Below are 27996 nucleotides of genomic sequence, written 5' to 3'. Positions count from 1 at the left end.
GTTGATAATTTGGCTGCATGGAGTATGACTTTAAAATACAGTCATCCCTATTGGAAAGATACTGAAGAGTGAAATACCCTCACAGAAGATATTTGCTTCAGAAGGTGCACCACACAGGTGGGATGACTCCTCTGGGCTGGGTAATTTTGCTTTCATCGCTGAGTGGACTAACCTAGCATCTCCCAATCTTCCTGTACTACAGCTCCCATTATGTCTCAGCACTGGTCTTGTATTAAGAGTTCAACAACATTCAGAGGTGCACAGCCCGCCCCCTGTCCCTGTTATAAGTAAAGCATTTCCAGTGGTGAAGCTGAAGTGTGTGTGTCCAGTTTTAATTCCGAACAAAAAAGTATTCCTTGCTTATCAGAAGTCCGGAAAACAGTGCGCTGCGACAACACAATATGTGTCAAGTCAATATGCTTCATTTTGTTGACAAGTCATCTTCAAATTAAAAAAAGGTGGCAGAAGTGTACACTTAGGTATGTATTGCATTACAAAGAAACTAGTGACAGATCATTAGTTTCTCTAATTTTAAACAGATTTTATTTCATAAGTCATGAAGAGTATTTATCCATTGGTGCTTCGGCTGTTATCATCACAGCTGCTTCTGGCATTTATTTGTGGGTGCCAAACCAAACATCCATCTCTCAATCTACAAAGGTTTCTCATTTGGCTAGTGGCATATTTCTGACACTTCCATGGTTTCATTTTCTCTGGATTTGGCAGTAAAGGCTCATTGAAAACACCAGACCAAGAACCTGGAAAAGAAAGATGTTTATGGTATGATTTGGCAGCTTCAGAATATCCCCCACATACAGGCAAATGCGCAGCAAGAACATTTTGTTTGCAAATTTCTTGGATTTACATACAGATGAAATGTGCTATGCTGAAGACCATTTCCAAAGTAATTTTTAGAAGTATGACTCGAGAATAGTGGGATTTTAATTAAACCCATATATACCACACTATGGGAAACTTAAATTTATTCTGAAAGATGGATTGCTTTAATGGGTGAAGACATTGCCTTCTATGGAATTTGTACTGCTGTTTTCTGCTGTAACGTGGGGAGGGAATCAAATCTCATAGTAGCTAATAAAGGTTTTTCATACTACTTCTCTCTCAGAGAAAACCGTCCCAGAATGAAGCCCTTCAGTTCATCAGAAATGAATCACAATGTTATTCTAATGACTTGCTTAATAGTGACTTTGCCGTAGAGGAAAGCTCTCACACTGAGGCAGGATGGGGGCACTCAATTTTAGCAGATCACCCCCTTACCTAATGCATCCCTCTTCACCATTCTCTGTACCATTCCAGGGGGTCCCCTTACTTCTTATGAAAGCCATTCAGCAAATACAAATGTACAAAACAGACTTTTTAAAAAATGGAACATACTATTTCCCTTTAAGAAACACACTTTCAGGTTCAGCACGGATATGGATAAAGGGTAATCTCAGGATCAGTTTTAATTAGAAACCTGTAATTCTTTTTCAAACCTAGCTAGTAAGAAAAAGGCTGCGTGTCTGACTCCTCTAGTAGCGAAGCAAAAGGGCAGCCGTGTAATTCCTCACCTCCCAGCCCACATATTTCCCACATCATTAATTACCACACAATTATCACATGATTTGTCATCAGCTCATTTTGTTAAACATTTGTTATTCCTTTTTATTAACAGCCGTTTATTTTATTACATTTCACGGCTCCTTCCAGCTTCAGATGAAATTTAGTAGCAGTGGTTTAAGTGACAATACAGCCGATTTGCAGCAGTGTTGGGATACTGACAAAGGGGGAGATGGCCATGGGCTCACGACATACACAGGACCACATCTGGGCTAAGGGTGGATACTGCTGGGCACCATGTGTTGCATAGTGGCCAGATTAAACCACTCTGTGTGGCTCCATGAGACAGCAAGGTCACTTATCCAAAAGAAGACCATCTGTTGTGGCTGCTGACGCTGGTGGAATTCACAGATCAAGGGCCACCAATTCGCACCAGTCAGGAATGGCAAAAATACAAACTGATGCAGAAATGTGGTAAACTGTGTTTAAGGTGGGCAGGAAATACTAAGTGGGAGAAACTGAAATCAGCAGATTGGTTCATCTCTAGCTGAGACAAAACTGTTCTTTGGCTCCTTCTCTCCCAGACGAGTCTTCTTCAGGTCAAAGGTTGGAAGTGGAGGCAGCATGCACCAGGATGCCTCTCCTCATTTTAAACCCACACACATTTACATAAATGCCATTCTAGGGCTTTTTAGCCAGCCTAAGGTGCTGCACAAAAGTGGGACATTTCCCCAGAGCTCCTTGGAGAAAGAGTGAGACAGAAAGAGCAAGAATAGCTGTAGATCTACCTCAATGAATGCCAGCCCAAATGCTATCCCCATAACGATGACCATGTTATTCTTGAAGAACTCCATTATTACTTCTCTGCAAGGCTGAAAGATAAAAGAGAGAAAAATTAATGCAAGTGAAATGTTCACTAGTAATTCATAGGCTTCTAACATGAACACTTAATGGGAATGAACCGAACTAGTGGAATCTCCCATCTTGTGCCAAATATAAGCCATTTGCGGCTTGGCACCAGAAAGGCAAAACAGTGCACAACAAATGTCTATTGTCTTAAAACATATATGCAAGTTTAATCTTAATTGAATGGTTAATATGCAAAACAAGCTACCCCTGTGCACATTCATCGGGCCTTATGGAGAAAGTGAACATAATCCTTCCAGGAAGAGGGAACTATATATACACAATTTCCAACAGGCCTTGAGGAATATGCATATCTAATGTGAATTTTCTGCATTCTCTGGCTATTATATGTATATAATCTCCAAACAGGTGTTGGGAATGCATATGTGTTGATGGAGGTGACTCAGCTAGGTTCTGCTTTCCTCCTCTAGGAAGCTGGCAGGGCCGGGGGAGACGGGACCCAGAGAGGTCTGATGCACTTCTCTGTGAAACTCATGCTGTCATACCCTCCAATATCCCACTGATCAAAATCAGAACACTTGTTTTTTGGTCCCAAACTCTCATGGGAGCCAGCTGATGTGCAGAAGAGTTTGAGACCACAAAAAAGCATCTTTTGATCCAGCGTTCTGGCATGACCCAGCTGACTCATGTCAGAGCACCGGACCAAAAAATGGGACATTCCAGGATCCAATCAGAAGCCAGGATGGCTTCTGTAACTCTGTGATGTCCCACTCAAATCAGGATGATTGAGGAGTATGGAACCAATATCTGTTCAAGTTAATGCAGTGAAACTTCATACTGAGCCCATACGGACACACGTATACATTCACGTGTGTAAATAGACCATACATCACAGAAATGCCAGAAGTCTTCGGCGACCTTCATTCCAGGGAAAGTACCTGAGTTTATAACTGTGATTTTGCAGTTCTCAACATTCAGAAAAGGAGGTATTGGGAATCCCATCAATGAAGAAATGCAGGATACAAGCAAAATGCAACAAACACATCACATTTGTTGAAAACTGTCCATAGTGACAATGAATGTGAAGGCATGTACAACTTAGAACTTTAAATAGCTTGTGGCATTTTCATTCTCAATTTTTTGCAGACTTTGTTCATCTTCTCAGCCCTCCATTAACGCATCAGGTTCTGGATAGCACGCTGTGTGCTATAGTACAGGGGAGATGCTACAGTACTGTATGTTTAAGCCTTTCCTACTCCCAGGAGGGAAGGGATTGTGAGCGGGAGACGATTCCTGCGTCATGCAGGGGGCGCTCTGCCCCCTGCTTCAACTCCAGGGCTGGCGCCATGCCCCTCCCCAGTTGGGCACCCAACAGGGAAGCTCGGGGGGGCGTGGCTTGCTGCTCAAACGCAGCCGCGCCAGCCTTCCCCACCATTGCACACACATTTTCTTCGAGTCAAGAAAGGCAACAGAAACATGAGTTTTCACATTTCGAGGTAAGAGGTGACAAGTGTTTGAGGCAAGTAATAGAGCAACCCGTTACCAATATGTAATTTGCCATGTCGCCATGAATATTCAAGCCGTCCAAACAACAATAACCCTCAAAGGAAAATTATGAAACACGTTTTCATTCTTCTTACCGTTGTATACTTATCTCCTTTGCAAACTGATGTCCCTATGTCTTTAGTATCACATTGACAGCCATTATATACGGACTGTGCCTTTCCCCAGTCACTCTCTCCCTTAAGCAAACCACAGCATTTGTTCTATAGGAGAGGAGAAAATAAAGAGACAATGAGAATTCCTAACTAGGATGAATGGATGGATGGATGGATAGATAGATAGATAAATAAATAAATAAATTTTTTCCCCAGCCACTCTGGGCAGCTTCCAACAGAGTATTAAAATACAATAGTCTATTAAACATTAAAAGCTTCCCTAAACAGGGATGCCTTCAGGTGTCTTCTAAAAGTCTGGTAGTTGTTTTTCTCTTTGACATCTTGTGGGAGGGCGTTCCACAGGGCGGGTGCCACTACCGATAAATGCCGTGTGTCGAGATCTCAGAGAACTTTTTAAAAAAGCAAACCATGTGACTAAACTTGCATATGGGGGGAAAGGAGAAACAGTAATAATGGTACCACGTTGAATGGCTCTTCTTCTTGCTGTTGCAGTTAAATGATACTCACCAAAAATCAATGGGAAGCAGGGAGGACTAAGTGCAACAAATAAACAGACATTCTCAAGAAAAGCAACTTTCTCAGAATACTAACTATCCTTTTATAAGATATGTGTGATCCAGAGAAATCACATTTTTCTTTCAGTTATCAAAACTAAAGCAGATTTCTTTTAGAATTTTGTTCCCATTTTATCCAAATGTCCACTTTTCACGAGGAGAGAAAGGTTTTGACTTTGAACTTTATTTTAAAAAATCAGCTGGTGCCACTCTTTACAAGAATCAAGGCTCACAGCTGTTGTAGTCAATTTAATGGGGTGTTTATGTAGGGATGGGTGAATCTGCCAATTTAATCTTCTGTCATTTTCTAATTTTTCCAGTCTTTAGCTCAGTTCATGACATGTTCAAACAAACTTTTCTTTTTAAGTCCTCATGAAAATTCACCAGCCTTTCAGTGCAACCCAGCAAAGTTTGCGATAAAAGTTCTCAACTTAGGAAAACCCAAGAGTCCTGCCTTGCTCCCTGAGTTTTCCACCATTTCCAATCATTTGTGTATATCTGTGATGTGTGTAAATAATGCTTTAATCGTGTTTGTTTTAATATGTTTCTGAGACCTGTCTGCTTTTTGTGTTTGTTTGTTGTTTGTTTGTTTGTTTTTGGCTATAACCTGTATTTAGTTGGTCAATAAAATCTAATGCATGCAACTATACACATTTGCAAAACATTTTTTTCCTAACATTATGTGCTTTTGTTTGTTTTCTTCTACTTATATATGAATTTTCATGCACACCTTCCCACAGTATATGTAGCTTGTATACATTTTTTGGCTGTACAACTGTATGACAAAATTTGGAGAACCGTGAATTTTGCAGGAAAGGTGTGCTTTTGTTTGGGTATTGTTTGGGGAAGTGCAAATTAGGCTGAAGCAAATTTCTCTCCCCAACTATATTTTTTATAAACTATGGGTCGTATCTAGCAGAGCCCTCCACCTGTGCAACAGAACTTCCTCCCACTCTTTTCTCTGCATGCACCTCTCCAAAAACTGAACCATAGAATCATATAATTATAAAGTGACCCCGAGGGTAATCTAGTCCAACTCCCTGTAATGCAGGAGTCTCAACTAGATTATACATGACAGGTTGCGATCCATCCTTTGCTTTAAAATCTGGAGGATTAGGGAAACTCCTGGAGTATTTGGGAGGGCACATAGGGAGAGAAGAGGAAAAGGAAATATCATTGTTCAAGCAGAAGTCCTTGTACTAAGGAGATGACTTTCCTAGATGTAGCCCTATTTCTAGGGAATGTCTGAAGGCAGCTCCTTATAATTTCATACACTGGCGACTGATTAAGAAGTAGAGGGCAACTAAGAGGTAATCATTTCTTTTCAACTCCAGTGTAGCTACTGCTTTAGGAACAAAACTCTTATTACTAGATTAGGATGGCTTATTCCCAACATTTCCATATTGGTTTGACATTGGCTTACTATCCTTCCTTGTTTTGAAGCCATTGACCATAGTTTCCTAGTTCAGATGAAAAGGGAAACTAATTAACGGAAGGCTTCCGATTGATTTACTTGTTTGTGCAAAGAGAAGAGAGAAGGGGCTGTGTGCGCACCCTGAAGTATCGCTGATATCTTGGCTTATTAAACCAAAATATTATCATCCAAACGTGGCCATTAGGAAATACCATTATGAAATAATACCATTGCCATTTTCTTTGAAGTAGAAGGGATACCAGCCAGCAGTGGAGGAAACCGTTTAACTAAATGAGGTTAAGAGTCTGCATTCTGTAACTCTACATTCTTCCACTCTAGTCCCCCTTCTTTCATAGTTTTGTTCAGTAGAAAGTTGGTTCCTTCAGCAGAAAGCAAAACTGAGAAGTCTCAGGCACCACATAAACAAGAAGAGGAACAGTCATCCCGGCATAAGCTGAAACAGATGCTTGCCATAAGTTCTTACAAAGACACTGTGATAGTTTCAAAGCCTATGTATTTGCTGCATTCAGTTCTCTAATGTGAGAAACCCATGTCTCTCTTATGATAGGCACCTTGAAGCCACAAGGAGCAATGGGTGTCTCCTGGCCACTTGCCTCTTGAGCCAGTCACTCAGTAGACGCCCCTCTCTTAGCCACCTTCCAGCTTTGAACTGGCCTTGGGTGAGAGTAAGAATGAGTGAGATTTCTAAAGGCCCAAACACACTCAGGTTTACTGAACATTTATCCTAATTCGTTTGCACAAAGTTTGTGAACAGGAGATACAAGGTTGGCTGTTTATCAAGCATTCCTTCTGATTTGTTTGCGGGGAGGTTATACGCACAACAAGTGAGTATTACTCTACTCTATCCATTGCCTTTCCCCCATCACTTTGATTATCACAAAAAGTTTGATTAATTTACTTATTTAGGAAGCAGGCTTCTTGTGCACCAAATCCACTTTAATTTTACAATCTGAATGTGCTGACACATGACTGATTCCCACCTACAAAATAGCCACAGTGTAGAAGTGGTCTGACTTAATGCATGAAACTGGTCCAGGTTTCAGATCCAAGGCTTGTAACTAACATAGATTTACCCATTAAACAGCTTGGTTCCCCAAGAATTAAGGGTCTAGACATATCTTGAGTCCAAGCACCAATGAGTAAGAATTTCAGCTTTTAGCATTTATTTTAAAAAAATGTTAATATCATGTTTGTTTTTATTTTATCTTTAAAGTTTAAATATATAACATCGCAATTAATTAAAAATAGCATATGGCTGCATTTACACTTATCGGGTTAGATTTATCGGGTTGGTTTACTTGTATTCCGAAATAAGTTAATATGACTATTGCCACAACAGACCAACCTTTTTCAATCTATTCACAAAGAGTAGGGGTTGTGTTCTTTTTCCAGTTTCTTGCTATCACTATTCTTGTAACAGTAAAAAAAAAAACAAAAAACCTCCTCATTTGCCTTTATCTCAAATAAATCAGTAATATCATTTACCGCTTGCTCAAATTTGTGAAAACCAGCCTGGAAGTCTTGATTATTGCCTGTAGTATCCTGCAACATTTGAACCTCCTCAGTTAAGGTCTTGTTAACAACTTCTTCCACCTACAAAAAGGAATGCAATATCAATCAGCATATTTGATATATTTTCTTAGAAACAATTAAGCATGACTAAAAAAATGTGGTACCTTAGATTTATACACTCCTCCCAAAATACCAGCTACGATTTGAAGAAGCAGGATTATTAGTAGTCCAATGAAAAACTGTTGAGGGGAGAAACAAAAAAGAGAACAATTAATTATCTAAAAGCAGGGTAAAGGTCAAGGTAAAGGACCCCTGACAGTTAAGTCAAGTCGCGAACGACTCTGGGATTCTGGCACTCATCTCGCTTTACTGACCAAGGGAGCCAACGTTTGTCCGCAGACAGTTTTTCTGGGTCATGTCAGGGTAAAGTAGGTTTCTGTTAATCTGGCCATTGTATGTCATATTTTAAACTGAGATGCAAATGTAATTTTTTTTAAAAAATTATTTGTTAGTTGCTTGTAGGCTCCATTTTACAATTGGCTAAGCTATTCCAAATTTTGTCATTGTTCCTTTTGCAGTTCTCCTTTTCCTTATGTATAGTTTACTGTTGTCAGTCATTTGTGGGGGGGGGGGTGAGCAAGTGAGATACAAGCCTTTAACATAAATAAAATGGCACATAGATCTTGGTCTACCATTTTGAGTGTTATCATGATGCACCCTCCAGAATAAACACCACTGCTGATTCCGTACTTGTCACCAGACTTGTTCATGTGTTCAAATGTGTAGAAATGAAAGCATTAAGAGAAGACTGGTGTTACTTCATGTTGACTCCAGTCATCATTCATTTACACAGCACCTACATGCATAGGCTCCCATATGTGGAATCCATACTCTAGAAAAATGGAGGTATGGCCTGACACTGATTGATTGATTGATTGATTGATTGATTGATTGATGGGTTGAGTTAACTTATATGTTGCTTTCCCCCATAATGAGCTGTGCCCAAAGCAGCTTACAGGAAACATTCAAAAACATCCAAATACAGAACAATGGAAAGACACATGAATGGAACACAGAACATGTCAGTAAATTCAAAAGTGTCAAAAAGCAAAAAAAAGTCAAACAGAATAAATTCAGTATTACAAAACAACAACAACCACCCACCTAGGCTTAAGTACATAAATACTGAAGCAAAACAAAAATTAACCAACCAAGTTTCTGGTACTGGTCTTGCTGCACTCCAAGGATTCTGACAAGAATTCAGTTCAGAAGGGAGGAGTAGATGACATGCAACTGGCTCCCATAGTTTTACTCCAGAGGAGGCTGACAACAGGCTGTGTGTGCTTTCAAGTTGTGTACTGTATGCTCTGGCTGTGTCCAAACTGGGCCCTTGAAAGTGTGATAATCAGGAGTGGTGGAGTCATTGGGTGTGACCCAGATTCATCGCCTCTATGTAAACACTTCTAAACAGGGCTTCAGAAATGTAAAAACTTCCCAGCCTTTTATTGATGCAAGAGGTACTCTTTATACATTATCCCTAATGTAATGGCTTGGGAATTATGCATGCTAAACTATATATTTTTATTGTATTGTGTATATCTGTTGTTTTAGATTGTACGTCTCTTGGGGTATAATTTTGTGTTTTAATTGTATAGAGTCATGTGTGCTGATGGTGCTATATAAAGAAATGATGATAATTAAATTAAATTAATAACAATAATAATCCGAGTCAAATTCCCTTACTGTATCCTTCTGTCTCATGTTTCCTTCATAGTCCACAGATGCAAAGAAGAGAATTCTTGCCTGTTGCTTTGGAACTTTTTAGAAACACTAAATCATTTCATTGAATATACAGTGGTACCTCAGTTTTCAAACATCTCCACTGACGAACGTTTCGGAACTCAAACGCCAAAAACCAGGAAGGAAATGCTTCCGTTTTCGAACATGCCTCAACAGTCGAACGGCTTCTGCTGAGGTACCACTATGTTTTTTCTCAAATTTCTCTGTAAACTTGCAGGCCACCCTTTGCACCTCAGTTTTCGAACATTTCTGAAGTCCAGAACAGATTACGTTCGAAAACCAAAGTTCCACTGTAGAATGCTCCAAATCACAGACAAAGAAAGGAGACAAGAAGTGAGCACATCAATGTAAACATTGGTGTGGAGAGGCTAGTGTTGAAGTTCCCGTTATTGAATCTCTTACCAGGAGGAGCATGCACTGGCTTTCTTTCATGGCACCACAGCAGCCGAGGAAACCCATCACCATGATGATAGCGCCCACAGCAATGAGGAGGTCAATCCCGGCAAACATGCCACTGCCTTTGTTGAATGACTGTGTAGACAGAAGCAAATATGGTAAACAGAGAAAGGACATTCTTCTTCAAAAGCAATGTGAAAGGTAATCAACAACTCTTTCCTCTAGTCTACTGTGGATGGGATCAGTGGGAAAAGGCATTTGCACCAGTGCTATTTCATGAGTTGAGCCACAGCCTATCTCTTACACCCAAATACCCAAAGGGCACTGCAGGAGTGTTGCAATTTAGGGCAATTTAGGGCAGAACAAAAGAGCCTAGGACTTTCCGATCAGAAGGTCGGCGGTTCGATTCCCCACGACGGGGTGAGCTCCGGTCCCAGCTTCTGCCAACCTAGCAGTTCGAAAGCACCTCAAAGTGCAAGTAGATAAATAGGTACCGCTCCAGCGGGAAGGTAAATGGCGTTTCCATGCGCTGCTCTGGTTCGCCAGAAGCAGCTTAGTCATGCTGGCCACATGACCCAGAAGCTGCCTGTGGACAAACGCTGGCTCCCTTGGCCAATAAAGCGAGATAAGAGCCGCAACCCCAGAGTCGGTCATGACTGGACCTAATGGTCAGGGGTCCCTTTACCTTTCTTAACTGCTACAATGCACTGTTTTGCGTTGCTCAGGTATGAGTGGAGAAGGGGCACAAAGCAGCACAGGGGGCGTGGAAGCATTTTGCACAGCCCTATTGGCTTCAAAGGCCCCTTCAAATGGCATATCCCTCGATATGTACACATGGCTAATGGGGAATAGGAAGGTGCTTGCTCATTGCATGCCTGACTTCCATACATTCCGTGGAAGGTTGAACAGAGCCTATGAATGTACATGTGTGTATGTGTGGGGGATTGTAGACTCTGCCTTTGCTGGGTCTCCCACTGCAAGACGTGTGCCTGAATACAAATGCGGGGCTTCTCTCGATCTGGAAGCTGAAGTTAGTGAAGATCCCTGCAGCCCGATTGCTGACAGGAGTGAGAACCTGTCAGCATACGACACCACTGATCAGAGGCCTGCACTGGTTGCCCATTTGCTAGCAGGTCACATTCAAATTATTACTATCAGTTTATAAAATCCTTAACAACTTGGGACCAGTCTACCTGCGAGGCCACCTTGCTCCATATGGGCACTGTTACAGAGACCACATAATACTCATTCTGCTTTTGTAAGAAATTAATTTTTTAGTGCAGCAGAGCCCACACACTGGAACTCCCTGCCCATTGATATCACTGTATTCTTTCTGGCAGCTGCTAAAAACATTTTTGTTTAGACAACATATGCCTACCCAGGTATTTCGATGTGTATTTTAATCTATTTTTAGCTCATCGTTGATTTTAATTATTTATAAAAAGCTGCTTTCAGTGACATTATTATTGTTTTATTATTCTTTTTGGAAACAGCTTTGAGGGGCTTTTTGGGGTTTTTTTTACAATCAAGCAGCGTAGAAATGTTCTGATGTAAATAAATATAGGGACAACTGTGCGGAATTCAGGCACCTCCAAATATCCTTTTTTTATTGCGCAAGGTGATTGGTGCTCATGATGGTATCACTATAGTTGCAACTCTACTTCCAGGATTGCCTCTCCAGTCACTTCAGTTAGTGGAGGCACCCAAAGAAAGGTTTCAGGTGATGGTGTTGGAGGATGGGCAGCTTTTTAGAGGAGAAGATGACTGCATTATCCCTGCTAATGGGACTCCAGCAGCAGGCCAGTCATAGTCCTGTTTAGGGAAGTTTGGAATGATGTTTTATCGTGTTTTTAATATTCTGTTGGGAGCTGCCCTGAGTGGCTGGGGAAACACAGCCAGATAGGTGGGGTATTAATAATAATAATAATAATAATAATAATAATAATAATAATTGGATTGACTGCATTGACTCCAGCAGCAGGCCAGTCATAGCCCTGTTTAGGGAAGTTTTTAATGTTTTATGTTTTATCGTGTTTTTAATATTCTGTTGGGAGCTGCCCAGAGTGGCTGGGGAAACCCAGCCTGATGGGTGGGGTATAAATAATAAATATATTATTATTATTATTATTATTATTATTATTATTATTATTATTATTATTATTATTGGATTTGGCTTAAAATGTATATGTATATTACTTAAAATGTAGCATGTATTCATATACTCATCTGCATTCCTTATATTATGTTTAAAGTGGAAATCAGGTATCTTGTCCCTGATCACATAAATAAAATGTCTTCAGCACACCTCTTTTTTCTCTCTCTCTTCAAAAGAGCATTCAAATTAATACAACTCGAGTGCATCTCTGGATTATTCAAGAGTTTAAACCTGCAATCCTATGCACAGTTGTTTGAGAGTAAATCCCAATGAACATAGTGGTACTACTTACATCCCCATCTCCCACACCCAAAAAATCAATTGAATGATGTTTTTCATTATGTTTCTAAGAATGAAATATATTTTTGAAGCAGTGGGTAGCTGAGATAAGGCCCACACTTTAAATGAAGGATGTTTCTCTTCTTAGGAGCCCATCACATGGAACCAAGCTTTCCTCTTTCTCAAATGTGTCTTGAATCAAAAGAAGGTCAAGGCAAATTATGGATTTCTAAAATTATATTTCTAAAATTTAAAAAATGATTTTTTTATAAAAAAAAACACCCATTATTTCTTGGAAAGCACAAGACTGGATGCCCAGACCATTTTGGGATCAACAAATCATGGAGAAATAATATAGAAAAATAAGGATAAATAATATGGTGAAAAACAAACTTACTTCTTGAGCATCTTTGTTCACACGCATGTAAATAGAGGCTGCCAGAATAGCACATCCACACATCTGTTTATGGAAAGACATTGATCAGCAGTGTAGACAGAATGTAAAACAATCACTTTTCAACAGATGCCTGCTTGCAAGTTCAGTACATACAATCACATGGAGTAGATATAATAATATCATGTGTTCCAGCTCTCCAGTCTCTGTTTGCCAGGAACTGTCCCTGGCTGGTGTTTTGCTCCTAATTTTCCTTTAGAGAGGAAGAGGAAGAAGAAGAAGAAGAAGAAGAAGAAGAAGAAGAAGAAGAAGAAGAAGAAGAAGAAGAAGAAGAAGAAGAGTAGTAGTAGTAGTAGTAGTAGTAGTTTGGATTTGATATCCCGCTTTATCACTACCCGAAGGAGTCTCAAAGTGGCTAACAATCTCCTTTCCCTTCCTCCCCCACAACAAACACTCTGTGAGGTGAGTGGGGCTGAGAAGAAGTGTGACTAGCCCAAGGTCACCCAGCAGCTGCATGTAGAAGAGCAGGGACGCAAACCTGGTTCACCAGATTACAAGCCTACTGCTCTTAACCACTACACCACACTGGCTCCTTAGAGGATGATTTGGTAAAAAATCTGTCCACATGGACCATGAACACACAGAGAGTCAAGTTTCCCAGGTTTCAGCCCTCTCCCAGGTGTCCAGTTAACATCTTCCTCTGGGCTTAGAGCACATGCATAGATGCAACCAGGGTGATGGGGTAGGACTTAATGGCCCCTCTCCCAACAGCAGTGTTACTGTCGCTTACCGTGATGGTCTGGTATGGGGCAGGACAGCAGAGAGGTGCAAAACTAGTGCTCCCAACAGTTTGCCCACAGTCCCAAATTTGCACCATCCCAGTAAGTGGCAGCAACACTGCTGTTGGGAGACCACTGCCACCCGACTGCATGGCTACTCCACTGTGCTGCCCATCAGCACACCGCTTCTCTTCCATCTCACGGTCACTCCCCACCAATAACTATTTATTTACATACAGCAGGTGGAGAAAAACACTCAGCTATGTGTGGCATGGGTTCCAGCACTGATCCTTGGCATCTCTGTTTAGCACTCAGGACTCCCCCTGAGGCCACAGCCCTATCCAGTCCTGTTCCATGTTATCCTCAGGTGCTTTCATCTGGATAGAATATGATTCTGAACTGTCCAGTGCCTCTTGCCTGTCTGGTTAGAGTTTGTGTATATGTGTGGAAACCTCTGGCTTTTGTGTGGCTAGAATGCAGCCTAGAATACACAGGTACAAGCCATAGCTGTTGCTCCACCCACTTTTACAGAGGGGCTGCACAAAATCTTGGCGTGTGCAGATATGGTTTAAAGACTGCAGGGTGTGTGGGTTTGAGTGAGTGAGTGAGTGAGTGAGTGAGAGGTCATATGGTAGATAAATTCTATACTTCTAGAGGTATCCTCATGCTTTGACAACTTACAATATGCAGGCAGCTCAAGGGCAGATTTCCACAAGCAGGACCGGATCATTAACTGTGCTTAAGTGCAGGCCAACCAGAAACCCCAGTCTGTGCAGTTGTTTCAATGGCTGATCAACAGATACCATTCATCGGGTTCTATTAAAATTCTCTGCAGCTGAGAACACAGCGGCTGTTGCCTTATCACATAGTGGAAAGGCTGTGGCTGTCTTTATTTAATATATTGCTAACCTGCCCATGAGCATAACAGAGTTCAAGATGGATTAGAAGTATAAGGTGTGCATGGACCTCCTGCCATCTCTCTCTCTCTCTCTCTCTCTCTCTCTCTCTCTCTCTCTCTCTGTGTGTGTGTGTGTGTGTGTGTGTGTGTGTGTCCTGGCCAAGTGATCTGTAGTAGGCCCCATACCCACCACACAGACAGGGGCCTAAATGCACAACTTGCCTAAGCCTCTGGTTCTTGTGGGTAGCAGAAGCAAGAGGCTAGTGCTGCAGGATGATGGAATGACATGTGTCTAGAAAAAGCGGAAACGACAAAGCTGAAGGGAAAATGCAAGCTACAGTCTTTTGTCCCCCAGTCAAGCTTTTCTTTTATTTACTATTCATATAGGTGCTAGGGCTTGAACCTGGGACCTTCCGCATGCAAAGCTACAGGTCTTCTCCACAACTGTAAGTGGGGAAACAATGAGTGTGAAGAAAATATTAAAGGTAGAAGAAAATAGATATAAGTTTCCGCTGAAAGGCAAGAAGGACGATCAACAAACATTGCATATACTAGAAAGCAGGTCTGTATGACAATCAGTAGGGGGGATGCATCCTGTTTTGCCCTGCCCTGCCGCCACCACATCCCTTACCTAGGTTGTGTGGTGGCAATATGAAGTGGTGGGGCACGTGTGGGGGTGTTGCCTGAGGCGGCTGGTTCACCCTGCCTCATGGGTGGGCCGGCGCTGAGAATCAGTATAGTTAATAGATTTAAAAGGATGAATTTTGGAAATGTTATAGATGGAAAGCGAGTAGGCCATGACTAAAACAGATATAAGCAGGCAGAGAGAGAGAAGGGGGAGAGGGAGGGAGAGAGAGAGAGAAGAAGGATGAAGGATTATGTGCATTGAAAGTGAGGGCTTAGGTCAAAATAAAACAAAACATTATAGTTTCAATCTGAGGAGGAAGTTACATGATAAATGTTTTAGACATAGGAATATCTCTAAATGATTTTTGTGACTGGGTACGTATTGCAATATGTCTTGCTAAGAATTTGGGAATGGGATTTACTCCCAAAAGTTCATACAAGTAACAGCTCTGACCTGAAGGGTTTCAGTTCACAAAGTCATCCGGGGATGTCATGAATAAATGCATTTGCATTCTCTCACTGAAGTAACTTGAAAAGCATGAGGAAGTAATTGATTCTGAGGAAGACATTATGGGTTTTTCCAGTATGCACCAGTCATAGCTGTCAACTTTTCCCTTTTCTTGCGAGGAATCCTATTCGGAATAAGGGAATTTCCCTTTAAAAAGGGGAAACGTTGACAGCTATGGCACCAGTCAATAGACCATGGGCGTTGCCAAGGGGGCAATTGCCCCCCCCCCCATCAATAAAAATACTTAACCACCTGAGGTTCTGCCCTCCCCTAACATAAAGCCTGCCCCCCCCTATATAAATCCTGGCTATGCCCATGCAATAGACATACAAAATACTGAAGTTTCAACTCTGTGCCTTTCCATTCCCAAGCCACTATTACAATTAGTCCTAATTTTGGTCAAGATCTTCAGAAATCTGAGCACTAATCATCTAGAAATATCAGGAGAGACAGAAGTTTCACGCTCCTTTGGGTTGGTGGCAGATGGCTGACTGCATGCAGGTACCCAATGGGTGGTCAGTGTATTATTAGCAGCATTAAAATAATGCCTTTCTTTTCCCAACATCCTTTTAATGTGCTGTCCAACCCATGTGCTTCAGCTATACCAAACTACTGAAATATAAGTCATTTTGGTCACATTAATTTAGGGGGCATTAGAAAGGCCTGGGTTCTGAACTTGCCCTTGGAATTTCACCCTACTCCCCACCCAATGTGGTTTTTTAAAAGTTATGAATTGCCTTTCACGTGTATCTCAAGGTGATTTACAAACATATTTTTTAAAAAAACAACAACACTAAACTAATTAATGAATTGCCTTTCACATGAGTCTCAATGCAATCTACTAACATACAATAGAAACATACAGTAATAGTTTTTAAAGCACTGCCAAAGGATAGATTTAAAAACAATACAAAATGAACACCTTTACATCTCGCTAGAAAAGCATGTTGAAATGAAAGAGTCTCCAACTGTTTCCAGATAGCAAGCACCTGTTAAATATCAGCAATAATGCTGTTCTACAAATACCTACAAATACAAACTGCTGTTTCAGAATCCCTTGAATTCGTGTTGTTTTGCGTGATAATCACTTTGAACAATTCAGACTTACCCAGAACAAAAAGTTGAAGATGAACATAGAGTACTTCATGCAGCTGTTGACACCAGCCATTTTTAAATTTTAAAGAAAAATTCAGCAAGATCAAGGGTGATTATATAAAAGTAGCACTTCTTAGAAGAGTTCCCCCGCGTTGAACTATTTCTGATCCTCGCTCTTTGAGTAATCGGCTAGACCACTTCCTTACTTTTGAAAGCAGAAAAGGAAGTTCTGAGGAGAAAAGAAGTTCAATTAGTCAAGCCGTGCATATCTTGTAGCTAAATATTAACCAGGCAATTTTAAAAAGCACCAGTCAGAGCTATCTCTAATGCCTGTGTGTGTTTTTTCGGTTTACAGCAGCAACATACATCACAGCTACGTATAGTCTTACTAGTCCAACGCCTGAAAAGTAAATGTATTTATTGGAGCTTGGTGAAGGTGGTGGTGGGAAAATCAGAGTGCAGAACTTTAAAGGGCTAGTGTGTTAAGACCAGTTTTGAAAAATAAAAACTTAAAAGAACATGTAACAGTTTTAAGATTTTCCCTTTTACCCTCCTTTTGGCATAGAAGCCATATTTACTATTAGCTCAGTCTTTTAGAAATGGGATACATAAAAAAAATCTATATGTAACAATATTCCAAGGGGAGAACTTGGAGGTGTTTGCAGAATACAGCCCCCATGCTTTTCATTCCCATTTTATGGTTTCAACTCTCTTGAAGACTTTCTTTTTTCACAAGAAGGTAGGAGTTGTTTCTGAATGAATACCAGGTTTTTGCTGCGGCTGTTTATTTCATATACAGTACCTCCAAAATTAACGTCAAATTAAGATGGCCAGGGGTCCTGGAGCAAATCCTTAAACAATGTCCCTTTCTTCCAAAAAGGAACACATGAAATAAGGAACCACAAAATAGGGTATCTTACGTATTAAGGCACAAGATTTGTGGACTACAAAAAATAATCTGAGCATGTGCAGTTTCACATTTTAGGCTCATCACTATTTTCCTTCACATCCTGCCTTGGACCACTCACCAACCCTCAGTCCAACCTTTCTCACTTAGCTGTTGTGAAGATATATAATGAAATATAAAATGGCTACAAAGTTATACTTCATGCTTGTATCATGGGGATCAAATTTTGGTTCCTTTAATCAGAGTGATACATCTTTGTACTATATAGGGCATGTTTTTCTACCCTCCCCCACCTAATTTAGTGCACCTCCAATGCTTCAACCAATCTTAAACTGATCTAATTGTTGCATGTTTTAGATGCCAAAGTCCTGCTTGTGTTCAGCTGAGCTTACTCCCAGGTTAGTGTGCAGAGGGAACCACTTCCTTCAGCCAGTGGTTATTGGGAGTCTGAAGAAAGCAGAAGGAACTGCAGTGGTGCCTCGCAAGACGAAAAGAATTCGTTCCGCGAGTCTTCTCATCTTGCGATGTTTTTCGTCTTGCGAAGCACGGTCCATCGGAACTGTGCCTCTTCAAGCGGCTTTAAGAAAAAAGCGCAAGACGTTTTCGTCTTGCGAAGCAAGCCCATAGGGAAATTCGTCTAGCGAAGTGACGCAAAACTGAAAAACCCTTTCATCTAGTGAGTTTTTCGTCTTGCGAGGCATTCGTTTTGCGGGGCACCACTGTGCTTTCATTTTTAAAAAATGATTTGTTTCTATTTTACTTTTACAGGTAAAATTATACACCCCAGTCCAATTCATTAAATCAAGGGGCACAGAAAAGTAGTGTACGGGCACCCCAATAGGAAATGACACTGCTGAGCATGTTCAGGAGTGTCCAAGCCAGTTTTTACAGGTCTCTCCTGTTTTAAGTGATCCCTTCCTGCTCCCAGTTCCACTCCTGTCCATTCTTCGCAAGGTCAATATTGCTTGAGATGGGAGGACTGGTAGGGAGGGCTGGGGAATGAGTCTGCTTTTGGAAGGAGGGGTGGAAGCAATCTTCCTAGTGCTTGGCTTTTCTCAGCTTTTATGGAGAATGTTGGAAAAGCCTGCTCTCTTTTCTCACTAATTATTATGGGATAACCTGACAGCATTCCAAGGTGAGCCACAGAGGAACTCACCCATTTACAGGTAGGCTACAACTTTGACTCTTTCAGAGAAAACAAAGCCTCTCAGCTAAATGATTAACCTGAACCTGTTCAACTGTCATACAAAAGACACAGTAACCATTATTATAAGGGACAGAGGGTACCACGCCCTTCAACTCCAAAAAAAACTCCAATCCTCTGCTAGTTTCAGTTGAGTTATTTACTTTCACACCCTATTGTAAAGCCCCATTGTTTTTGTTTAAAATAAAGAAAAAAACTCGGCATGCCTTGCTGTCCTCAGGAGCTATTCACAAGACGCTTGCTACATAAAAAGCAAAGGTGTGGGTTTGTAAGGGGGGAAAACGTCAACATCCAGTTAGGCAATTAAAAAAAAAATAGGGCTAACCAAAATTTCACAGAAAATGTGGCAAGCTTTCAAGTTCTCCAGAACTTTTCATCAGGTAAGATGCGTGCAAGGAGAAGAATGAGGAAGAAACAAAGAAAAACAAAAGCAGGCAGAATCTTGTAGCCACAGGGTCAGCCTGTAGACTCGGTTCCAAGAGGGAGACTGCAGGCTGAATAAATTCCTCCCTGGTTGGGGTGGAGGTGCCCTCATCTAATAGTAAGTGATGTGTTGAAGATAAAGTTTCACAGGGCACCTTTCTCGAATGCAGCTGAGAAAACAAAATGGGGTATACTGAATACTCCAAGTGGCTAAAACTAATCAAAGTCATGATCTTGTTTTGTAAGGAAGTTGTGTCTGAATAGAGGTAACGTTCATGTTCAAAGTCTAAGAACTTCCTTGTTCTGGGCTTCCCACCCATATGACTCATATTCCTTTGTCTCTTATAGGTACAGTCAGTCACTAGATAAAGGTGGGAGGCAGCCTGCTAACCTCATAAAGATTTGGTGAGCATTTTCTTTTTGACTTTCCCAAGAAAGGGCTGAGGATGTACTGCCAACCGACTAAAGCTCAATCCAGATAGGACTAAGGCACTGTTAGTGGGTGATTCCCAAGACCAGATGGGTGGGAGGTCGCCTGCTCTTGATGGGGTTACACTTCCCCTGAAGGAGCAGGTTCGTAACTTGGGGGTACTCCTGGATCCCTTGCTGTCGCTCGAGGCTCAGGCGGCCTCAGTGGCCCAGAGTGCCTTCCATCAGCTTTGGCTGGTGGCCCAGCTATGCTCCTATCTGGACAGGGATAGCCTAACTACTGTTGTCTATGCTCTGGTAACCTCAAGGTTAGATTACTGCAATGTGTTATACGTAGGGCTGCCTCTGGAGACAGTTCAAAAACTTCGGCAGGTGCAGAATTCAGTGGCCAGGTTGCTCACCAGAGCAAGATGGTTTGAATATATTACACTGATCCCAGTCCAACTACACTGGCTACCAATTAGTTTCCGGGCTCAATTCAAAGTGCTAGTTTTGACCTATAAAGCTTTAAATGGATCAGGACTGCAATACCTCAAGGACTGCCTCTTTCCATATGAACCTACCCGGATCCTGAGATCATCTTCTGAGGCCCTCCATCATGTACCCCCTCCTTGAGAGATTTGGAGGGTGGCAACACGAGAATGGGCCTTCTCAGCAGTGATGCCTCATGTGTGGAATGCTCTTCCCAGGAAGGTTCACCTGGCGCCTTCATTATACACCTTCAGGCCCCAGGCAAAAATGTTCCTTTTTAACCAGGCCTTTGGTTGATCTGATTTACATCTTATGCCCTTTTAAAATGTGTTTTTTTGGGGGGTGGGGGTTAATTGGGTTGTTGTTTTGGTTTTATTTTATATTTTGTGGTTTTATATCTTGATTTTATTCTGTGAACCGCCCTGAGACCCCCAGATATAGGGCAGCATATAAATAATAATAATACTGAATAGCCTAATTCTGTCCCATTTCAGTCTCCCTGGCACTCAATCATAGGCCTGTTCTGCCCTGTTTTGTGCTGTTCTTTTTAAAGAATACATGAAAAGTCTGTATTTAAATTGTACACATTTTCCATGCTTTTTTCTTTTTAAAACCATTTTAACTACAATTGCCAAAACAGCAGAGCAACTAGAATTAATTTTTATTGAACCTTTTATTGTAAACAAAACCATAAAGGGAACATTTCCTCCCAATTCCTCCCATGGACACATTCCACACACAAACAGTGCCATCAACTCAGCTATTTCTTTCCCCTCACAAACAGTAGCCAGCCAGGCAGATACCAAGACAAAATTCAAGTTTTCATCACAAGTAGTAGAAGTAGGACAGCAATAGGAAATGAGCAAAGGAAATAAAATGTGCTCATCCCTGTTACCCAGAAATATTAAAGCAGCATTAGTCAGTGTGGTGCCCTGGATGTTGCCAGTCTACAGGTCTCATCATCTCTGGCCATTAGCCATTCTGGTTGGGGCTGAAGGAAGTTGTAACTCAACAACACTTAGAGGACACCATGTTGTCTACCCCTGCATTAAAATATAGTGTTGTTAGGGCAGTACGTTTTATGAGAAATGGTTGAAATATATGAGTTTCGCATGAAGAAGAGAAAAATAAGGCATACACGATATCTGTCTTCAAAAATTTGAAGGCCTGTAGCACAGAAGATGGAGCAGATTGTTCTATATTAGTCCTCTAATATTTGCACTGTTAATAGAGATATATAAATAGTCTAATATAGCACAGTGCATGTGAATCAGAAGAGAAGGGGTTTTGTTTAGAATTATGGTGCTGGAGGAGACTCTTGAGAGTCCCATGGACTGCAAGAAGATCAAACCTATCCATTCTTAAGGAAATCAGCCCTGAGTGCTCACTGGAAGGACAGTTCCTGAAGCTGAGGCTCCAATACTTTGGCCACCTCATGAGAAGAGAAGACTCCCTGGAAAAGACCCTGATGTTGGGAAAGATGGAGGGCACAAGGAGAAGGGGACGCAGAGGATGAGATGGTTGGACAGTGTTCTTGAAGCTACCAGCATGAGTTTGACCAAACTGTGGGTGGCAGTGGAAGACAGGAGTGCCTGGCGTGCTCTGGTCCATGGGGTCATGAAGAGTCAAACATGACTAAACAACAACATTGTTTTACTAGTCTGGAGAGCTTGATGAAAGGAAATGCTAGGGGAGGCATAAGGGATATTTAACCACACACAGCCACATCTTAGGAATGTTTGAAAGGAGTGTTAATGAATTTCCTGGGCATAATGAGGACTGTTTCTGGTGCTGCACTTCTGTACATGGAGATTTTGATCAATTGTTGTTTTGCAGAGCCTTTACCAACACTGGTGTTGCATCTTATCTGCAAGCACACCTCAAGAAACTTAATAATGAATGGGTGGCCTTCAGTACTTGGTACAGAACTGATAAGGAAATAAGGTTCACTACTGTGACTATCACAGATTCCCAGGAGAGATGAGAAATTAAGTTTTAGCACTTGGAAAGCCAACACCCTGGATACTTGGCTGGCAGCCATAGCAGTGTGCTAGGTGCAGGAATAGGTAAAGGCAGAGGCACCTTCTCCCTTTCATTGTTGTTTGTGGAAGGAAGTAGGCGAGAGGTTCGGTGGTTTATTGAGGGAGAGATCGGACAGTATTCAGTTGTCAGTTATAATGATCAGGTGTGTAACAACCACAGTTTAAACTATAGCTCAATTTTCAAAGCCAATTTATATTCCTGAAAATAATTCATCTCTTCACTAATAGCCATGGGTGCAGCTTCCTGGTCTGCGTAGAGTGACACTGAGATCCAGTGCTGAGGGCCTTCTGGTGGTTCCCTCACTGCGAGAAGTGAGGTTACAGGGAACCAGACAGAGGGCCTTCTCGGTAGTGGCGCCCACCCTGTGGAACGCCCTCCCTTCAGATGTGAAGGAAATAAGCAGCTATCTAATCTTTAAAAGACATCTGAAGGCAGCCCTGTTTAGGGAAGTTTTTAATATTTAATGCTGTGTTGTTTTTAAGCACTCGATTGAAAGCCGCCCAGAGTGGCTGGGGAAACTCAGCCAGATGGGCGGGGTATAAGTAATAAATTATTATTATTATATTATTCATGGGTACAGAGAAGTCTGCAAAAACTACCGACTGACCCTTGGAGGCTCACACTGGAGGCTCTTTGTAGAGGGCATGCCCACCATGTTCCTTCAGCACTTTGTCCTCCCAAAGGTGCACAATGACATATTGCTGCTGAGATAACAGCAAGAAACAATAACAAGAAAAATCAGCAGATCAGCCTGATTCAGGAAGCAATGAGTCACTGGATTTAAATCTGGAGCTGCTTAGAGTCCCGTCCCCCCTTAAAAATAGCAGTTACTAATAAATAATCTAGGATCTGGCTCACACCTTAGGGAAACTGGCAGTCTTATATGTTACATGAAGAGCTGGTTCTTGCACTATGCACCATATATATGAAGTAGTATGTGATGCGAGGGCAGGCATCACAATAATGGGACATGTGGGTGTACAGGCACACTGCCTGTGCCCCAACTCACAGAATTGTAGAGTAGGACGGGACCCTGAGTATCATCTAGTCCAACTGCCTGCAATGCAGGAATATGCATGCAGGAATATGCAGCTGTCCTTTAAAGGTAAAGGTAAAGGGACTCCTGACCAGTCCAGTCCTGGCCAACTCTGGGTTTACGGTGCTCATCTTGCTTTATTGGCCAAGGGAGCCGGCGTACAGCTTCCGGGTCATGTGGCCAGCATGACTAAGCTGCTTCTGGCGAACCAGAGCAGCGCACGGAAATGCCATTTACCTTCCCACTGGAGCGGTACCTATTTATCTATTTGCACTTTGACGTGCTTTCGAACTGCTAGGTTGGCAGGAGCAGGGACCGAACAACGGGAGCTCACCCCGTAGCGGGGATTTGAACTGCTGACCTTCTGATCGGCAAGTCCTAGGCTCTGTGGTTTAACCCACAGTGCCACCCGCATCCCTTTCACAGCTGTCCTTTACAGTGATCAAATGTCAGCCTTGGCATTATCAGCATCATACTGAGCTATGTATGTACAGTGATGGCTACGTCCATACTTGACCATGCATGTAAAAATGAGTTTCCCAAAGGACTGAACTGGCCCTAAGTCACTACACAGTGAAATTACTCCATCTTAACTCACTTGTGAATTGCAAGCAGCGCGGTCGGGCCTAGGAGCAAAATAGTGGCAAGCACCTTATAAACAGAGGTGGGTGGTGAGTGAAGGAAAAACCTCACAAGTTGCGAATGTTCGAGTAATGGGGAAAGAAATAATTGCCATTCAAAATAAACGTGCATAAATGGCATTCTGTCCAGCCACACACACTTTGTTTAGTCAATGATTGATTATTTAGTTTGTCTGGTCTCCATATTTATGACAGGAAGAGCTTTGCCAACTGGAGCTGTTGATTAGGTATGTGCAACAACAAATAAAAATAATACGAAGTCAGCTGGAAAAATGTGTTTCTCACTTAGCTAAACTATTGTGGCCAGAGTAAAAAGCTGAGGCATTTGATGGAAAACTTTTATCGCTATAAAAAATCTCCCATAGATGCACTGCACACACTGTGCAGCCCACATTCCTTCCTCGGGCCTCCAAAAAGTAAACTAATTGGAATTGGAAAGTGCTAATCTTGGGGAATTAAACAAAGAGTTGGCTCTTGCAAGTGGTGAATAAACCTGTGAGGGAGCAAGAACACAGAAATAAAGAAGAATCATCAATCACCTTGGTGTGAGGCAGAGAGAAGCGTTTCGAAAGGGGCAGGAGAATCTGGAAAATGTTGTGTGGAAAGTGAATGCAAGTAAAAAGAAAGTGCTCAAGAACCAGCACTGGTAATGGCGGAAGGATACAAGCACCCCACGACAAAGTGGGTTCCCTCATGTCGCAACCACACATAGTCATCTGCCTATTCACTTCCCCTGGCTTATCTGGAAGCAGCAGCTGTTACAGGGAAATAGGGATGTGCAAATATGTCCAATTTTGGTTTCTCTCAGTTCCATTCCCCCCCTAATCCCTTCACATTTCCCCATCAGTTTGCTTTTTCTAAAGTCCTCATGAAAATTAATCAACCTTGTGGTTCTAATATCTCCTCATATATATTTATATTTATGTGCCCTTTTGCCAAATACACAAATTTTCACAAGCAGTCTTCCCATATATAATACCTATTATATTATCCTATTATATTATTTTCAGTAATATATGCATTTATCACAAACATATGCATTTTTGTACATCTAACCTGGCTGGAAAACTGTATTGCAAAATTCAGAGACGGTAGAATTTCAAAGAATGACCCTGTTTCAGTTTGCGTTCTGTTTCAGAATTAGATAGGTCTGCCTTTAAACGTGAATTGAATTTCTTTCCCCTCCCTACTGGGAAGGTACCCACCATTTTTATTTCCCATAATTCAGTAGTACACAGGGAGATTTAAAACGGCAGGCAGTTTGGCATTGGTGCCATGCCTGACAAGAGCAGACAAGAAGAGATCAAGAACTGAACTGTTAATTATTATCAAATATCCTCTCCTGGATGAGGGTGGAGCTCTGAAACTTGTTTTGAATATTTGGCATTAGGCCTGCCATGTAAAGTCACAATAATGAAGAAAATGCCTCTGAGCATGTATAGATTAGTAATTTCCCTTCGTGTCAGGCTCCACACAGCTCATCTGAGCTTGGGGGGAAGTAATGTAAGCAAAGGAACCCATGAAGTCTAGAAGTTAACCAATATCAATATGGCACAATTGCAAACATCCTCATGGTGAGAAACATGTGTCAATCATGGACATAGAAAGTTCACAAATGTCACATTTACAATGTATGCAGATACATCAAGCCCTTCAGCCTTTCATAAGCACTTGTCACAATCAATTTCTAAAAGCATCTGTTTTCATAATCATATTGCGAAAGAATGGGAGCTTGGGAGCTTATATGCCAAGGCAGAGTAGGCTTTTTGTCCCTCAGAGAGCTCTGAGGGACGGCAACATTCAGAAGGTGCCTTGCTCCCGTTATCTCACACTATGACAGAAGCCCTTAAGCCTTTCCTCAGCTATCTTAAAGGGACAGAAGCCCTGCCACTCTTAGCATACAGGCTTCTAGGCTCTGCCAGCCACTCCGAAAGGTTTGACTGCAAGGGCTATAATCATGGGTGATGTGACTGGATGGCAGTGGAAGTAAACTTTTTTTTAAGTGTTCCAGTCTTAAAAGCCAGATCACAGTACTACTAAGATGCAGTAGATGGCAGAATAAAACACAAAAAGGGTACTAATGGAACAGGTATTTGGTGACTGCGGAGAAGCACGGTAACGAAAAAAGAGAAGCGGAGGCTACTCCACATCTGGAGCAACATTCAACAACATGGTGTCCTCCAATTTAAGCATGACTCCAGAAACTATAATCTCCTAAATTGTAAAATACATGTAAAAAAGGGGGGGTAAGTCATATATAGTGTTTATATATATAAAGATTATATCTTATGTGGAAGGATGTCTGGATCCAGAATTGGCCTCCACAGTCACTTATGGACTCACTGCTAAGACTATGTTCATGGAAGTCAATCTTACTCAGCTATGAGTGATCGCCAGAGAGGAAGAAGAAGAAGAAGATATATATATATATGTGGCACTTTTTGTTATGATTTGTTACACACCCTTTACCCCAAGGTCCCAGGCTGGGTTGCAACAATTAAAACACAATATTAATCCTTCAACACTATTTGCTACGATGCCCTATATATACTGTATATATATATATATACAATCACCTAATAAAAAATCCCTTGATTACATCCTTCATTCTCTTTCCAGCCGTCCTCCCCTTGATCAAATCTCTATTTTGCTGGCTGGCAATAATGTATCTATTACTGCACTGGTTGCAAAATTTACCTTGGCTGCAAGTAAGTTGAGAGCCAGACACCAAGACAAGTACCAAAATGGGGAGTATAAGTTGTGGGGGTCATGAAGAGTCGGACACGACTAAACGACAACAACAAACTTGCGCAGGTGTGATTTTTGCATTTTTGTGTGTCTGTTCTTCTGTTGTTGCAGTGCAGTTTTAAACCAATGATTTGTATTCTATACATTGTGGCTTGTGTCAATTTGTGATGGCTTATAGCTTTTAGCAATAAATATTATTCATTCATTCATTCAATATTAATACTGAGACACAATATAACATAATATTAATAACAGATTTAAATAACTTACAATTACAAAATTTAAGGTGGGTCCCTATCCTAAAAATATACACTTCAAGTGCCAACAGCCATGTACATCTTCAGCATCCAGCGAAAGTGTATAATAAAGGTGACATGTGTACCTCTGTGTAAATGGGAGTTCTGCAGTTTACAGGCCACCACAGATAATGCTCTATCGGAGGGTGGCAAAACAACCAAGCAGGCCCCTTGGCTGATCCTAGCACCCAAGAGGGCCTGTAGGGAAGGAGGCAGTCTTTCAGATATTTGGGGCCTGGTATATTTAAGGCTTTAAATGCTAACTTGAAATGGGCCCAGAAATGAACTGGTACCTGTTTTAAAACAGCTTACATGTTTACATGGGAACCCCAGCTAGCAATCTGGGTGCTGCATTTTGGACCAACTCAGGTTTTTGAGTCATCTTCAAGTGCATTACAATAATCCAATCTACACTTCAAGAATCCAGAGCATGGAGTTCAGTGGCCAAGTCATCTTTCTCCAATAGGAACCGTAGCTGGTGAACCAACCAGAATTGGGGGGGGGGAGCATTCCTAGCCACTTGAGCCTCCAGTGAAAGGACTGAATCCAGGAGCACCTCCAAACTGTGGACCTGATCCTTCAAAATGAGACCAGTCCCATCCGGAGAAGGCCTTCTCCCTACCTCCTGGACATGAAGACTTGGGACACATAACACCTCTGTCTTTTCCACATACAGCTTCAGTTTATTGCCCAACATTGTGAAGATCATACATACCTTCTGGATTCATGCCTCAGTCTGTGGTTCAGAATTCAAGTCAGCTTGTTTTTCCTCATCTGTCTCACCGCTGCGTTTGAGGACAGGTCCAGGAACTGCATGACCTTTCCCAATTCATATGTTATGGAAAAATAGAGCTGAGTGTCACTGGCAGATTAATGCCGCCTTGCCCCCAAATCCTAAAAACCTATCCCAGCGGCTTGTAAAGACAGCAGGGAAGATCTGTGGCTGAGTCCTGGATTCAGGGCATAAATGGTGTTAGGGAAGGTTGGGGACACATTGTGCCCAACTCATCCCTGACTGAGCAAATAACTTCAGACAGCTCTGTCTTCATACAGACATTAAATAGGATTGAAGACAAGATAGTGCCTCTTCATATAAAACTGGCACAATTTTATATGAATGTAAAATGAGAAACTCTTTTTATAGTTGTGTGATGACGTATGAGTAGCTCATGTTCTGCCAGACAACTATGCTGGATGTTAATTTTACTTTCAGTTGAAGAGCTCTCAACAGCGGCGTTTTAAAAAGTTTGCTCCTTTAATCAG

At 41.6% G+C, this 27996-nt stretch overlaps 1 protein-coding gene across 1 annotated transcript; it reads right to left on the bottom strand.

Annotated features, from left to right (window-relative positions):
- Window positions 1-516: 516 nt before the first annotated feature.
- On the bottom strand, window positions 517-27796 carry TSPAN8 (tetraspanin 8). Its single transcript, XM_083463769.1, has 9 exons — window positions 27449-27796; window positions 16549-16764; window positions 12632-12694; window positions 9807-9935; window positions 7769-7843; window positions 7578-7685; window positions 4065-4190; window positions 2346-2429; window positions 517-758 (listed from the first exon to the last, which is right to left on the bottom strand). Exons 2-9 carry the CDS (start codon window positions 16606-16608, stop codon window positions 705-707), a joined length of 699 nt encoding a protein of 232 aa, XP_083319895.1. The 5' UTR covers window positions 16609-16764; window positions 27449-27796; the 3' UTR covers window positions 517-704.
- Between the last annotated feature and the right edge of the window lie 200 nt (window positions 27797-27996).

This window comes from Podarcis liolepis (genome assembly GCF_965112155.1).
Source record: "Podarcis liolepis genome assembly, chromosome: 10".
Classification (NCBI taxonomy): domain Eukaryota; kingdom Metazoa; phylum Chordata; class Lepidosauria; order Squamata; family Lacertidae; genus Podarcis; species Podarcis liolepis.
Note: the sequence above shows the minus strand (reverse complement) of the source record. Positions and strands in the feature narration are given on the sequence as shown.